The 14,171-nt window shown below is 40.1% G+C and overlaps 1 protein-coding gene across 1 annotated transcript in view; it reads right to left on the reverse strand.

Annotated features, from left to right (window-relative positions):
• itsn2a (intersectin 2a) overlaps window positions 1-13,615 on the reverse strand; it is a gene marked incomplete at its 5' end in the record, with an annotated part of 31,808 nt that extends 18,193 nt beyond the window's left edge. The window contains 6 exons of the mRNA XM_055008755.1: window positions 46-269; window positions 1,311-1,371; window positions 1,539-1,708; window positions 8,259-8,691; window positions 11,051-11,190; window positions 13,282-13,615. Of these exons, the coding sequence (XP_054864730.1) occupies window positions 46-269; window positions 1,311-1,371; window positions 1,539-1,708; window positions 8,259-8,691; window positions 11,051-11,190; window positions 13,282-13,615 (1,362 nt within the window). The remainder of the gene's footprint in view (window positions 1-45; window positions 270-1,310; window positions 1,372-1,538; window positions 1,709-8,258; window positions 8,692-11,050; window positions 11,191-13,281) is intronic.
• Window positions 13,616-14,171: the final 556 nt, after the last annotated feature.

The following is a 14,171-nucleotide window of genomic DNA, read 5'->3' on the forward strand; positions in this document are numbered from 1 at the left end:
CCTGACCGTATTCACTCTGAAGTACTCTGAAGTACTGGCTCGTACTCGGTCTCCATGGCGACGTAATTTTTGGGGAACCAGCCCTGCGTCCCGTTCAGCTGTCCCAGCCACCAGTCCTCCCTCTGCTGCAGCACGCTGATGACATCACCCTGGGAGAAGCTCAGCAGCGCCGTGATGACATCACCGGCTACCGAGGAGACGGCCAGGTGAGCCTCAGGTGAGGAGGAAGACCAGGAGGAGACGGCACGAGCCAGCAGAGCCACGGAGGGCTGAGGAGGAGGAAATAAAAATACAGTTATTTACCTTTATACTGGCAGCTACACTGTAAAAATGAATCTACATGGTAAATAATGACAAAAATACAGATTTTTATTAAAACAAACTTATTCTTTTACACTATTTGAACATAAAATTGCAACAACAAAAAATTCTGCTTAAATCAGCAAAAAATATTGCTATTTTACAGATATTTGCCACTATTTTATTATGTATATTAACAATTTAAAAATGGAAAACAGTGTTTTAAAGTGTTATTTTACAGATTTCCCATGTTTTTTTTTTAAAATTACAGATAAAATCCAGTAAAATCACTAAAAAATAGGTATTACCTTACATGTTAACTATAAAAAAAAACCTTAAATGACTTTAAATTGGTCCAAAACAACTTATTCTAAATGACAAAGATACAAATCACTCAAAAACTGTCAGAATCTCAAATCTCTCAGTTCAGAAAGTGCTAAAAATGACTCTGATTGTGTCCTTAAGTACTCAATAGTTGTCCAAAATGACAAAAAAGTGCAAAATTATCTAAAATTAGTCCAAAACTACATAGAATTTATCCAAAATAATGCAAAATAGCCCCCAAAAATTCTCAAAATTGAATATGATTTGTCCAGAAAAACTTGAAACTTGCCCAGAGTATTTCTGAATCTGATTCTGAAAAAGACAAATTGTCCAAAACAACAAAAACAAAGTTCAAAATGACTCAATCGTGTCCAAAATGGCTTTAAATTGGTCCAAAACAAGCATAAAATGAGTCAAAAACTGTTTGAATCTCAAATCTCTCAGCTCAAAAAGTTCTTTAAATGATTCTGTGTCCTAAAGTACTCAACAGTTGTTCAAAATGAAAAAAAAGATCCTTAATGATCTAAAATTAGTCTGATACTTGTTACCTCACTAGCTAGCATAAAACAGCTAGCTTCTCTATGAACAGAAAACGTCTTCATCCAGGGAATTAATGCTAATGTCTAAACTATAAGTCAATGAAAAGTTTGAGTACTAAGAGCCCTCATTGGTCAGAATCTTCTTACCTGTGAAGCATCTGATTGGACGGGAACAATGTTTTCACCTGGTTCCTCCACATTTGGGTCTCTATAAACAGGAGAAGAAGAATAAAAACAAACCAACTATACAGTCGTATGAACAACAGTTAAATCTCAGAGTCTACTTCCTGTCTCAGGGTCTACTTCCTGTCTCAGGATCTACTTCCTGTCGCAGGATCTACTTCCTGTCTCAGCATCTACTTCCTGTTTCGTCACCTTGCGTTTGGCGGCGGAGGCAGACGGGCCGTTTTTCCAGGTGAGGAAGCCGCCATCTGATTGGCCGAGGCCGGGGGGCATTTCTCGGCGTAGCTCTGAGGGAACCAGCCCCGGTTTCCACGGTAACTCCCACACAGCCAGCCGGGCTCACCGACGGTGTTTTCATTCACCTGGAAACACATTTTACTCACATTAACGAGGTGATGGAGGAAAAGGAGGAGCTTCCTGCTGCATTAATTACCCTCATCTTACTGTACCTTTATACCCTTTTTCTTTTTTTTGTAATTATTTCTTTATTTGAAAGGTTGCTGTTAATTTTACAAACATTTTTAGGACATTAACAACATGAACCTCCTTTTTTTTTTTTCCGAAAACAGTAAACAAAAAACAGAACTGGGAGCTAACAGCAGATATTTCTATGAAAAAATAAATAAATTAAAAAAAAAAAAAAAATAATAATAATAATAATTTTTTTTTTTTTTTTGGGAGATACAGATTTCAAAATGAGACCAAATGCGTATAAAGAAAAAATAAAAGTAAATTAAATTAAAATAAAACATTGAATATACTTGTATTTGTATGTACACTCGTGTATTTAGGAAGTTATATACATGTATGTATTAGGGCTGGACGATATGGATAAAAAGACATATCTCGATATTATTCAGCTGGCTATCAATATACTATATATTTCTTTATTTTTCCAATGAATTAATAAGTTGTTAGTCCGATTTTCTTGCTTTCTTTTCGATATTGTCTAATACCCAAGCAACACAAGAAACTCGGCATACGCGATACTTTTGATATATCTTCAAGCCCCAATACCCATACAAATACTAAGACAGTCAGTCAAAAAGGATTTAAATTTATGTAGATTCAGTCAAGTAAAGTCAGTTCGAAGAGGAGATATAAAATTTATCCATTTATTCCAAATTGAGAAGAATTTATCTATTCGAGTTTGCAAAGAATATGTCAATTTTTCCATTTTATATATTTCGCTAATAGTCCCAAACCAGTCATCAAGTGTTGGGGAATTTGGATTTAGCCATTTTTTGGTGATAGCTTTTTTGCTGGCAGCTAAAAGTGCCTGTAATAATTTTATGTCCCCTCTTCTGTCCAATGTGGGAATCAGACCAAAATACAGGTTAGCAAAATCTTTTTCAATATGAACCTCAAAGACATCTTTCAAAGCCTTATGGATTTCAGACCAATATTGTTGTAATGCAGGGCATTCCCAGAATATGTGGTGGTGATTTGCATCCAAGGACCCGCATTTCCTCCAACATTTTGTGTTTAGATTTTTATATTTACTCTGCTTTGGGGTCCTAAAAAAGCGTATAATGTTTTTCCAGCAATGTTCTCTCCAGATTAGCGAGTTGGTAGAAGTCCACTGAAAGACACACACTTTACCCCAAGTCTCGTTCGAAATTTCTATTCCTGCCTCATGTTCCCATTTTTCTTTAATATGAGTAGTATTCTCGTTTTGTGCATCTAATATCCCATTATACAGTTTACTGATCCCCTTTTTTAATGAAGAATTGAAGGTTGATTTTAAAATATCGAAAAAGTTGGATGCAGCCTGAGAAAGTTGTGATCTTTTACATTGTTTATTAAAGTAGTCGCGCATTTGCAGAAACCTGAAGAAGTCAGTGTGCTCCAAACCAAATTCGGTTCTCAAGGTTTGAAAACTCCGTAATGTCCCTTTATGGGTGAAAGAAAAATAGGTTGTCAATCCTTTTTCTATCCAAATTTGAAACCTTTTATCATTTTTGTTTGGTTGAAACTCTGTATCATAGGCGCACCATCTGAAACTTTTTAACATCTTTTCTATGTCGCATATTTTAATTATTTTATGCCATGATTTAAGTGTTTGTTCTAACCATGGGTTAATGCCTTCTAGCTCTTCAGCTAGTCTTTTGTCTGCAATTGCAGCTGGTAGGGGGAATTTAGAAGACATATTAAGTTCTATTGTCTTCCATATGCCTTGATAGTCTGGGTTACACCAGTGCAATAAAGGAATAACTTGTGATGCATAATAGTAGAATTTGAAACAAGGGAGCGCTGCTCCTCCCTTATCTTTTCTCAATTGTGGGACATTGTAACGAATTCTTGGTCTTTTCCCCTGCCACACAAAGCGTGAGACCCATTTATCCCATTCCTTAAATTGACCGTCACTCACTTCAATAGGCAATGTTCTAAACAAATACAACAATCGGGGAAGTATATTCATTTTCACTGCAATAATTCTAGAATTCAGATTTAGAAAAGGGAGAAGATTCCATCTATGAATGTCTGATTTTATTGCCTGCGATATTGGGTCATAATTTGCTTGGTATAATTTTGAGGTATCTTTTGTAAGTATTATTCCTAAATATTTTAAAGATGATGCCTCCCATTCAAGGTCATATTTATCTCTAAGGGATTCTGAAGCACTGTAGTTCAAAGTCATCACTTGAGTTTTTGTTATGTTAAGTTTGTAACCAGACAGCTGTCCAAAATTATTTAATAAAGTCATCAACACTGTAAATGATTCTTCAGGTTCCTCCAAAAAGACTAAAACATCATCAGCAAACATTGCAACCTTTTGTTCAGTTCCGGCAACCTTAACCCCTTTGATATCTGTCGTTTGTCTTAGTAACTGGCCAAGCGGTTCTATATAAATGGCAAAGAGAAGAGGTGAGATCGGGCATCCCTGCCTCGTCCCTCTCTTCAAGAGAAAATAGTCAGAATGATCCCCATTAATTTTTATGCAGGCCCTTGGATTATCATATAGTGACTGTATTACTGTAATAAAGCTTTCTTTGAATCCAAATTTTGCAAGTACTTTATATAAGAATAACCATCTGACCGAATCGAAAGCTTTCTCTGCATCTAATCCAACAATTACCGCTCTGGTCTTTTGCTCATTTAATTGTCTTATAACGTGTAAACAGCGTCTTATATTATCGGAGGTCTGTCTTTGCTGGATAAATCCACATTGGTCTAAATGTATCAATTCAGGAAGAATCTTTTCTAACCTGCGAGCAATAATTGCTGTAAATAGTTTATAGTCTAAATTGAGTACGCTGATAGGACGATAGCTACTGCAATCCTGCTTGTCCTTACCCTCCTTAGGTATGACAGAAATCACCGCATCTTTCCAAGAAGGGGGGATTTGACCATTTTGCATTATCCAATTAAAGGTCTTTAATAGAACAGGGCATAACTCTTCCTTTAATGATTTATACCACTCTGTGGTATATCCATCTGAACCCGGGGATTTCCCAACCTTAAGTTTTGAAATCGCCAGATCCAGTTCTTTGGTTGTTATTGGTTGTAGTAAATTATCATTTTGTGCACATGTTAATATCGGTAGATTCAATGTTTTCAGAAATTCTTCAATTTTTATCTCATTTGATATTTGGGATTGAGCATACAACTCTTTATAGAATAATTCAAAACTCTCTTGAATTTTCTCCAGTTCATTTTCGAGTTTCTTAGTATAAGGATGTTTTATTTTATAAATTGTATTTTCAACTCTCTGTTTTCTTAATTTGTATGCTAACAATTTAGTCGATTTGCTCCCAATTTCGTAGTATTTCTGTTTCAAAAAAACTATTTTTTTCTGGATATCTTGGGTATAAATGTCATTAATTTCATTTTTTGTTTGCTTAATTTCTTCTTTAATTTTCAAATTACTTTTATTACTGTCTATTTGTTGTAGTTGTTTCAATTTTCCTTGAAGGTCAACTAATTTTTGCCCTTTTATTTTTTTTAAGTGTGATGTCATTGAGATTATTTTCCCTCTCATCACTGCTTTTAGAGCGTCCCACAACATAATCTGGGATACTTCACCATTGTCGTTCAGATCAAGATAGCTTTTAATGTCCTCCTTTATTTGTTGTCTCAATTTTAGATCATTCAATATATTTGAGTTTAACTTCCACATCATTTTTCGAACCTTCTTTTCTAAGATAATTGACATTGATATAGGACTATGATCTGAAAGATCAATTGTTTTAATTCTACAGTCCTTTATTCTGAAACGTTCACTGTGAAACATGAAAAAATAATCTATTCTTGAGTAAACTCTGTGTGGGTGTGAATAGTGGGTATAGTCTCTGCCCTTAGGGTGTAGTTCTCGCCAAACGTCAATTATGCCCAATTCCTTCATCAATGCATTTACTCTTTTAATCAGTGTATTTTCTTGGTTGAAAAGGCTGGATACATCAAGTTTAGGATTTAGTCGAATATTAAAGTCTCCTCCGCAAATGACCACTCCTTGCGAGTTTACCATAAGGTCAAATATACTTCTGTAAAAGGTCCAGTCACTACCTGGGGGGATATATGTATTTATAAGTGTTATTTCCCGTCCTTCTATTTTTCCTGTGATTTTAACATATCTTCCTTCTTCATCTTGTATTTCTGATATATGTTCATAATTTAAAGTATTGGAAATTAAAATTGCTACCCCTCTCTGAGACCCTTTTTTGTAGGAGGAGGAGAATGTAGATTTAAAACCCTGTCTTTTTAGTTTAGCATGCTCAGATTGACTCAAATGAGTTTCTTGAAGAAAGGCTATCTGTGCTTTTTCTCGTTTCAATTTTGTTAAAATTTTACTCCTCTTTATAGGATTCAAAACTCCATTTACATTAAATGAAACAATTTCAACTGGCTCTCCCTGCATATAAACAGTTTGTATTAGTTCTCTGTAAGCACTCCCATTCAAACAACATAAAACCAACAGTAAGAAACAACAATATGAACAATGAACAAATGTCAATCATTACTTCCAACCCTAAGGTCCATTTACTGACCAGTTGCCTATTTGAGGGATAGCCTCTGCTCCCCCAGTGTGGTAGAGGGCCCTCCAATGTGATGTCAGTCATATAGACAGTTTAGTATTATCTTTGTGTATCTCTGTCTTCCGACCAAAAGTTTCAACATTTTGTCCCAATATGCCATTGTCCCAATGTATTACTCGTTTGAAATTGAACTTTACCCCAAATCCTCCGCTTGAGTGCGCCTGAATGCTTGCAGCTTCTGTCTAAAGTACTCGGTCTTCCTTGCCGCGGTGCTCCGTTTGGTCCGCACAGGCTGCCATGCTCCTCGCTGAATCCTCTCCAACAACGTTGCTGGTTGCTCGATAACCTTCACCTGCAGACCTCGGCTTGCCATGTCAGCGGTCGCCTCCTCCACTGTGCCGTATGTTACTTGCCCTTCTTCGTAGTGAACTCTTAAACGCGCTGGATACAGTGTCTGGAAACGTAACTTGTTTTCCTTCAGGACTCTTCGCGCCTCCGCATAGGCTTTCCGTTTATGCAAGATAGCAGGAGCATAATCATGGTCCAAACTTATCTTGTGGCCGTCAAGAGTAAAGCCTTTCTTGAGCCATGCCAGGCGGATCACTTCTTCTTTCACTATATAACTCTGAAATTTCACGACGATAGATCTTGGTGTGGCTCCCGGCGGGGGTCGGGGGCCGAGGGCACGATGAGCTCTCTGTATCTGTAGGTCGAGCGTAGCAGGAATGGGAAGATTTTCTCTGAGCACTTTCTCTATAAATGTAGTCATTGTTTTTGGGCTTTGTTCGTTCTGTTCCGGTATCCCGTATATCCTGATGTTTTCTCTCCTCAATCTGCACTCTTGATCCGTTAGCTTCTCCTGCAGTTGCTCTTGTGTTTTTAGCATTTCCACCATAACGTCTTCAATGTCTTGTATCTTTTCCTCATTTCCTCCGATTCTTTTCTCAGCTTCGTCCAGTCTGGAATTAGTCTTTGCAAACTCCGTCTTAATTTCCAGCCTGTACTCACGTAATTCTTTGAGTATTTCGTTGTTCGTCACATCCATTTCGGGCTCACTCTCTTCATTTTCCCTCCGGTTAGCAGCGGCTAAGTTAGCAATAGCATCGCCATCCGCTGGCACGTCCGTTTCTTTAATTGTAAAGTCCGTTTGTATATTTTTCTTCTTAGGAGGCATCCTCTTTCTTCAGTTAGTTGTGTTAGTTGAGATTTCTGTCGATATTACTTGACTTTTGGGGGCAATTTCTTTCTTTTGGTCTGGAGACCACGCGCTAAGCTGCCATCCCTTTGTGACCCGGAAGTCCTCCCCCTTATACCCTTTTTCATCCTCTTTGACCCTCATCTTACTGTACCTTTATACCCTTTTTCATCCTCTTTGACCCTCATCTTACTGTACCTTTATACCCTTTTTCATCCTCTTTGACCCTCATCTTACTGTACCTTTATACCCTTTTTCATCCTCTTTGACCCTCATCTTATTGTACCCTGATACCCTTTTCCATCCTCTTTGACCCTCATCTTATTGTACCCTTATACCCTTTTCCATCCTCTTTGACCCTCATCTTATTATACCATTATAACCTTTTCCATCTTTTTTGATCCTCATCTTATTGTACCATTATACACTTTTCCATCCTTTTAGATACTCATCTTATTGTGCCATTATACCCTTTTCCATCCTCTTTGACCCTTATTGACATCATATTCTACTGTTGAACCCATTTCCATCCACTTTGACCCTCATCTTAATGTGCTGTTATACGGTTTTCCATTCTCTTTGACCCTCATCTTATTTCACCGTGATGCAGTTCTGCACACAGAGAAGCTTCTAGTCTCCAAGGAGACCAAACATTAGTGAAATAAAGTCAGATTTTCCTGAAACTAGGTGAGCGTATCTACCTGAGCAGTAGGTAAAAGGTACAACTAATGCAGTCAGTACCTGGATCAGACAGTTGGCGTCGATGCTCAGCTCGTCGGCGTTTCGTGCGATGAAGGAGTACAGAGCTCTGTAGGAGGTCAGTCCTCCCTGCTCCTCCTTCCTCCTCCTCTCCTCCTCCACCTCCTTCTGCTCCTCCACCTCCCTCCTCTTCCTCTCCTCCTCCTCTCTCCTCCTCCTTTCTTCTTCTTCTTGTGCTTCCTGCTGGGCGTCTCGGAGTCGATCCTGAGCCTCCTGCTCCTCCAGGAGTCTCCTCCGCTGGGCCTCCTCCTCTTCCAGGAGCCTCCTCCGCTGGGCCTCCTCCTCTTCCAGGAGCCTCCTCCGCTGGGCCTCCTCCTCTTCCAGGAGTCTCCTTTGTCGGGCCTCCTCCTCCTCCTGGAGCCTCCTCTGTCGGGCCTCCTCCTGGAGCCTCCTCTCCTGCTCCAGCTTTGCCTGTCTGTGGGAAGAAACACAACTTCATATAAACATCCATATATCCATCCAAACATCCATTCATCTGCCCCCGACAACACTTTCCAGCTCTTCCTGGGGGAGTCTCAGGTGTTCCCAGGTCAGATGAGATATATGATCCCATCAGGGAGTTCTAGGTCTACCCTGTGGTCTCCTCTCAGGTGGATGTGCTTGGAAAACCTCTAAAGAAAGTCTTTCAACACAAAGGAGCAGCAGCTCTACTCCGAGCTCCCTCCAGATGTCTGAGATTCTCCACCTATCTCTAAGGCTGAGTCCAGCCATCCTACAGAGGAAGCTCATTTCAGCCGCTTGTATCCACGATCTTGTTCTTTCAGTCACAATCCAGAGCTTAAGACCATAGGTGAGGGTTATCATCTTATTATCCCATTGGGACGTAGATGGATGGTAAATCAAGAGGTTTGCCTTGAGGCTCAGCTCCCTCTTCACCATGACTGTCTGATACAACACCCACATCACTGCTGATGCTGCACCAAGCCATCTGTCCACCTCATGCTCCACTTTCCCTTCACTTGTGAAAGAGATACCAAGATACACCTTCACCTGGGAAAGCAATTCCCTCCCAACCCAGGGGGATCAATCCACTGTTGTCCAGCCAGAACCATGGCCTCGGACTTGGAGGTGCTGATCAGCATCCAAACCGCTTCACACTCGGCTGCAAACCACTCCAATGCTGCTGAAGGTCTGATGAAGCCAACAGAACCACATCATCTGCAAAAAGCAGAGATGTGATCCTGAGGTCCCCAAACCAGACACCCTCCTCACCCCAGCTGCACCTTGAGATCCCGTCCATGAAGACCACAAACAGCACTGGCGTCAAGGGTCAGCCCTGGAGGAGTCCAACATCCACTGGAAACATGTGTGACTTTGTTCCAAGAATGCAGACACAGCTCTCACTTTGGTTGTAAAGGGACCAAATGGTTGGAACAATGAACCCGGTACCCCATACTCCCACAGTACCCCCCACAGATCACCTCGGAGGACATGGTCATGAGACTTTTCCAAATCCACAAAACACGTGGACTGGCAGGTCAAACTCCAAAGACCTCCTCAGCAGCTCTGAAAGGGTAAAGAGTTGATCCACTGTTCCAAAGCCAGGATGGAATCTGAATTGCTCTTCCTGAATTCGAGGTTCAACAATCGGTCAGTCTTGCTTTCAGCAGTAAACTTTCCTGGGGAAGCTGAGAAGTGTGATACCCCGGTAGTTGGAACACACTCTCTGCCCCTTTTTGAAAATGGGAACCACCATCCCAGTCTGCTTCTCCACAGGTACCGTACCTGATGCCCAGGCGACATTGTAGAGACGCGTCAGTCACGACAGTCCAACAATGTCCAGAGCCTTCAGCATCTCAGGGCGGATCTCGTCCACACCTGGTGCCTTGCCACCGAGGACCTTCTTGACTATTTCGGCAACCTCTACTATGACGAAAGGCAAAGATTCCCCTCTACCTCCTCAGCAAGGGACATGTTAACTAGGTTAAGAAGATTCTCAGGTCAGCAGTTCTTTACACCGACTGTACACAACCTAGGCAAATCCCTGCCTCCCCGTTGTGAGACGTCGAACGGTTTGCCATAATTCAACCCACACCTGAGTTTTAGCTTCCATAACTGTCAAAGTTGCAGCCCTTATGGCCGAACAGTACCTGTCTGCTCCTTCAGGAGACCTCCAGCCAACCAGGCCCGAAAAGCCTCCTGCTTCAACCTGACGGCCTCCTTTACTGTTGTCCACCAGCAGGTTTTTAGGTTTCCGCCGTGACAGACATCACCGATGACAGATGTTCCCAGTTCACCCTCACTATATGTTTGGGTTTACCAGGTCTGTCCGGCAGTCTTCCCTTCCATCGGATCCAACTCACCACCAGGTGGTGATCAGTGGACAGCTCTGCTCCTTGCTTTACCCCCAGTATCCGAGACATTCAGCCACAGGTCTGACGACATGACTACAAAGTCTACCTTTTCCCTAAGGTGATCTGGTACCAAGTTCAATTATGAGCCACCTGATGCTTGAACATGGTGTCTGCTATGGCCAATCCCACTATTACAGAAGTCCAATAACAGTCCAATGACAGAACACCACTCAGGTTCAGATCAGGGAGGCTGTTCCTCTCAGTCAGCCTCCTCCAGGATTCTCCATTATTGCCACTGGAGCAGCATTTGGAGCGATGAAGTCCTCCAGAAGAACTATGAAGTCCCCATTCAGAACCCTTTCCAGGAACCACCCAGAGGCTCCAAGAAGCCGAGAACTCTGAGCTTCTGTTCGGTGCATCAGCACAAACAGTCAGTTTTACCTCCACAACGCCGAGTCACAGGTGCTCCTCCAGACTCACCTGGCCGCCTCCTCTTCCTCCCTCCTCCTCCTCTCTCGCTCCTCCTCTCTTCGTCTCTGCAGCTCCTTCAGTTTCTCCTCCTTCACTCTGTACAGATCATCCAGGACGTTCTGCTGCTTCACCTGCTTCTCCCTCAGCTCCTGAAGCAGCAACACGACAGGTGAAGAAAGAAAAGAAGAAGGAGATGTTCAACAACCACAGATAGTCGTGTTCCTCCACCAGCTCAGATTTACTTCAGACTTTACTTATTTAGTGTTTGGGACCCAAAATCAAGCTCTGCTAATATATTTGGGTGAATTTAGAAAGTTTGGTCAGACTTTGGATTCTTGTATTTTCACCCTCAAAAAAACTGTGAAGCCATTTTTCAGGGTCCAACATCTCCAGAAATAAAACTAACAGACATGAAATGTGGTGAGAACACAGAAAGAATAGTTTCCAGCAGATCAGAATGATTGAATGGATCCAGCAGATGACAACATCTTTAATTAGTGGCCTTTGAAAACAGAAGTGTATAAATATGGATGGATCCCGATTTCTACTAAAAATACAGTATTTGGTCGACATTCCACCAACTTCTGAGGCTCTAACTTCAGTAAAATCTGATTTGTGGCAGTTATGGCAAAATAAGGTTCAGTTTTTCTACAGTTTTGATTTGAAAACTGCCAAAGATAACTCAGAATTAGTCCAAAATGACCTGAAACGTCTCCAAAATTAATCAAAATTGTCATCAAATGGCAGTAATGAATAATTGTCGGTCCTTGAAAATGGAAAAAGTCCAAAATCTTCAATCCAGGTTGGTATAGTGTCTCCATAAAGTTCCTTTAAGTGGAAATATATGGATGGATCCATATTTCCTACTAAAAATACAGTGTTTGGTCAACATTTCACCAACTGTTGAAGCCTCAAGATTCTATTATTTTTTTGCTATTTTTGACTTGTAAACTGTCTAAAATGACTCATACATATGCAACACTAAAATTGTCCAAAATGATTCAATGTCATCACAAAATGGAAATATTGAATAACTACTGGATCTCAAAAATGGAAAAATTTTCAACCAAGGGTGCTACTCTGTCTCCAAAAGGTTCTGTAAGTGTACATAAATGGATGGATCCATATTTCTACTAAAAGTCCACTCTTTGGTCCACATTTCACCAATTTTTGAAGCCTAAAAGTTCATTTTTTTGGTATTTTTGACTTGTAAACGGTCTAAAATGATTCTTATTATGCAAAATTGTCCAAAATAACTGAGAAATTATCAAAAAAAACATAATATTTGTCGAAATTGCCTGAAATGTGTCTGAAATGGCTCAACGTTGTCACAAAATGGTGATATTGAATAATTATTGGACCGTACAAACGCAAAAAAGTGCAAAATCTCCATAAAGTTCTTATAAATGTATATATATCTATGGATGGATCAATATTTCTACTAAAATACAGTCTTTGGTCCATGTTTTACCAACTTTTGAGGCTCTAACATCAGTAGAATTTGAACTGTGGCAAACATGGCGAGACAAGGATGAACTTTTTTGCTATTTTAAATTGAACACTGTTCAAAATGACACAAAATCATCACAAAATGGTGATATTGAAAAATTATTGGCCCTTACAATGAAAAAAAATGGGCAAAAAGGGCAAAACTATCAATCGAGGATGGTATTGAGGTCCCAGAAAGTTCCTATAAGTTTATATATCTATGGAAAAATCCATATTTCTACTAAAATAAAAGTCTTAGGTCAACATTTCACCAACTGTTGAGGCTCTAACATCAGTAGAATCAAGTACAGCGAGCCAAGGTTTCAGTTTTTTACTATTTCAACACGTCAACAACAAAACAGTGAACCTTTGAACAGAATCTGAGACGAAGCAGCAACAAATTTCCTGAATTCAGTCAAAACCCACTGATCTGATGAAGAGAGTCTGGGGGTTTGAAGGTTTTTCTGCATGTTTAAAATGAATCCAGCACATGCAAAACTAACACCAACATGCAGATATGTACATGTGCATAAGAAGGGATGATTTTTGTCTTTGTAAAGACAGAAACTGTGCAGGTTCAGAGTGTGTTTTACCCTCTGGCTGCTTCCTGTTTACACTGAAAACACGACAACGGACCAGAACCAGAGTTCAATAATGAGTCAACAGAACAAGAAAGAAAAGGATGAGATCAAATCAACGAGGGATTAAAGGAAGATGAAGCCGGTGGGAAAGATTAGAGGAAGCAGGATAACCTTGATGAGGAGGAAGAGCTGAGTGAGGCAGGCCAGCAGAGACAGAAGGCCTCTCAGGACACAGTCATCCAGATCCCCAAACTGGGAGAAAAAACACCCAACCAAGGTGGAAATACAAAATAAAACCAGGTGCAAAGAAGTAGAAAACCATCCAGGTAGCAGCAGGAGGAAGACAAAGAGAAGGAGAGAGTTAAACACAGCTAGGAAATAAAAGCAGAAGAGAGAAGTCTTTAGTATCAGGATGGAAAGTGAGGAGGCAGGTATCGAGTTATCAGACTCTCTGTGAACAACAATAGTTCGGTAACGAGGTTTTCGTCGCCTGGAGGGTGAAACTCTGTGACCAGTTCAACAAGATTTCTCTGCTTTAGGTGTCAAACTGCCTGTTTTTGTTCTGTTCCAGTAAATCCTGAGCTGAAGGACAGAAAAAATAAAAGTCGGCTTCATAATAGCGAAGTAATCCACTGTTTAGTAATGGTGAAATACGTTCAAACTCAGTCATTGAGAGTCTTTTGTTCTTTAAATGAATAAACTGACATTTTAGAGAGTTGGATTTCTTGACAGAAGAAAAAAAATTAGCCTAACTTGACTCAAAATTGTCATAAAATTACTTATAACCTCCCCAAAATTACTTCAAACCTGTCCAGAATAACACAGAATTTGTCAAAAATGAGATAAAGATTGTCCAAAATTACTTGAAACTGGTCAGAAATTACTTAAATTTGTCCAAAATTACTTGAAACATCTAAGAAAGCGCTCAAAATTGTTCAAAATTGCCACAAAATTGCCATAATTTTAGAGCCTTTTGACCTTTAAATGAATAATCTGACATTTTGGGAAATCGGCTTCCCTGACAGAAGACAAAAGTAAACTTAACTTGACTCAAAATGATC

This window comes from Amphiprion ocellaris, unplaced genomic scaffold, assembly GCF_022539595.1.
Source record: "Amphiprion ocellaris isolate individual 3 ecotype Okinawa unplaced genomic scaffold, ASM2253959v1 Aocel_unscaffolded149, whole genome shotgun sequence".
In the NCBI taxonomy this organism is placed as follows: domain Eukaryota; kingdom Metazoa; phylum Chordata; class Actinopteri; family Pomacentridae; genus Amphiprion; species Amphiprion ocellaris.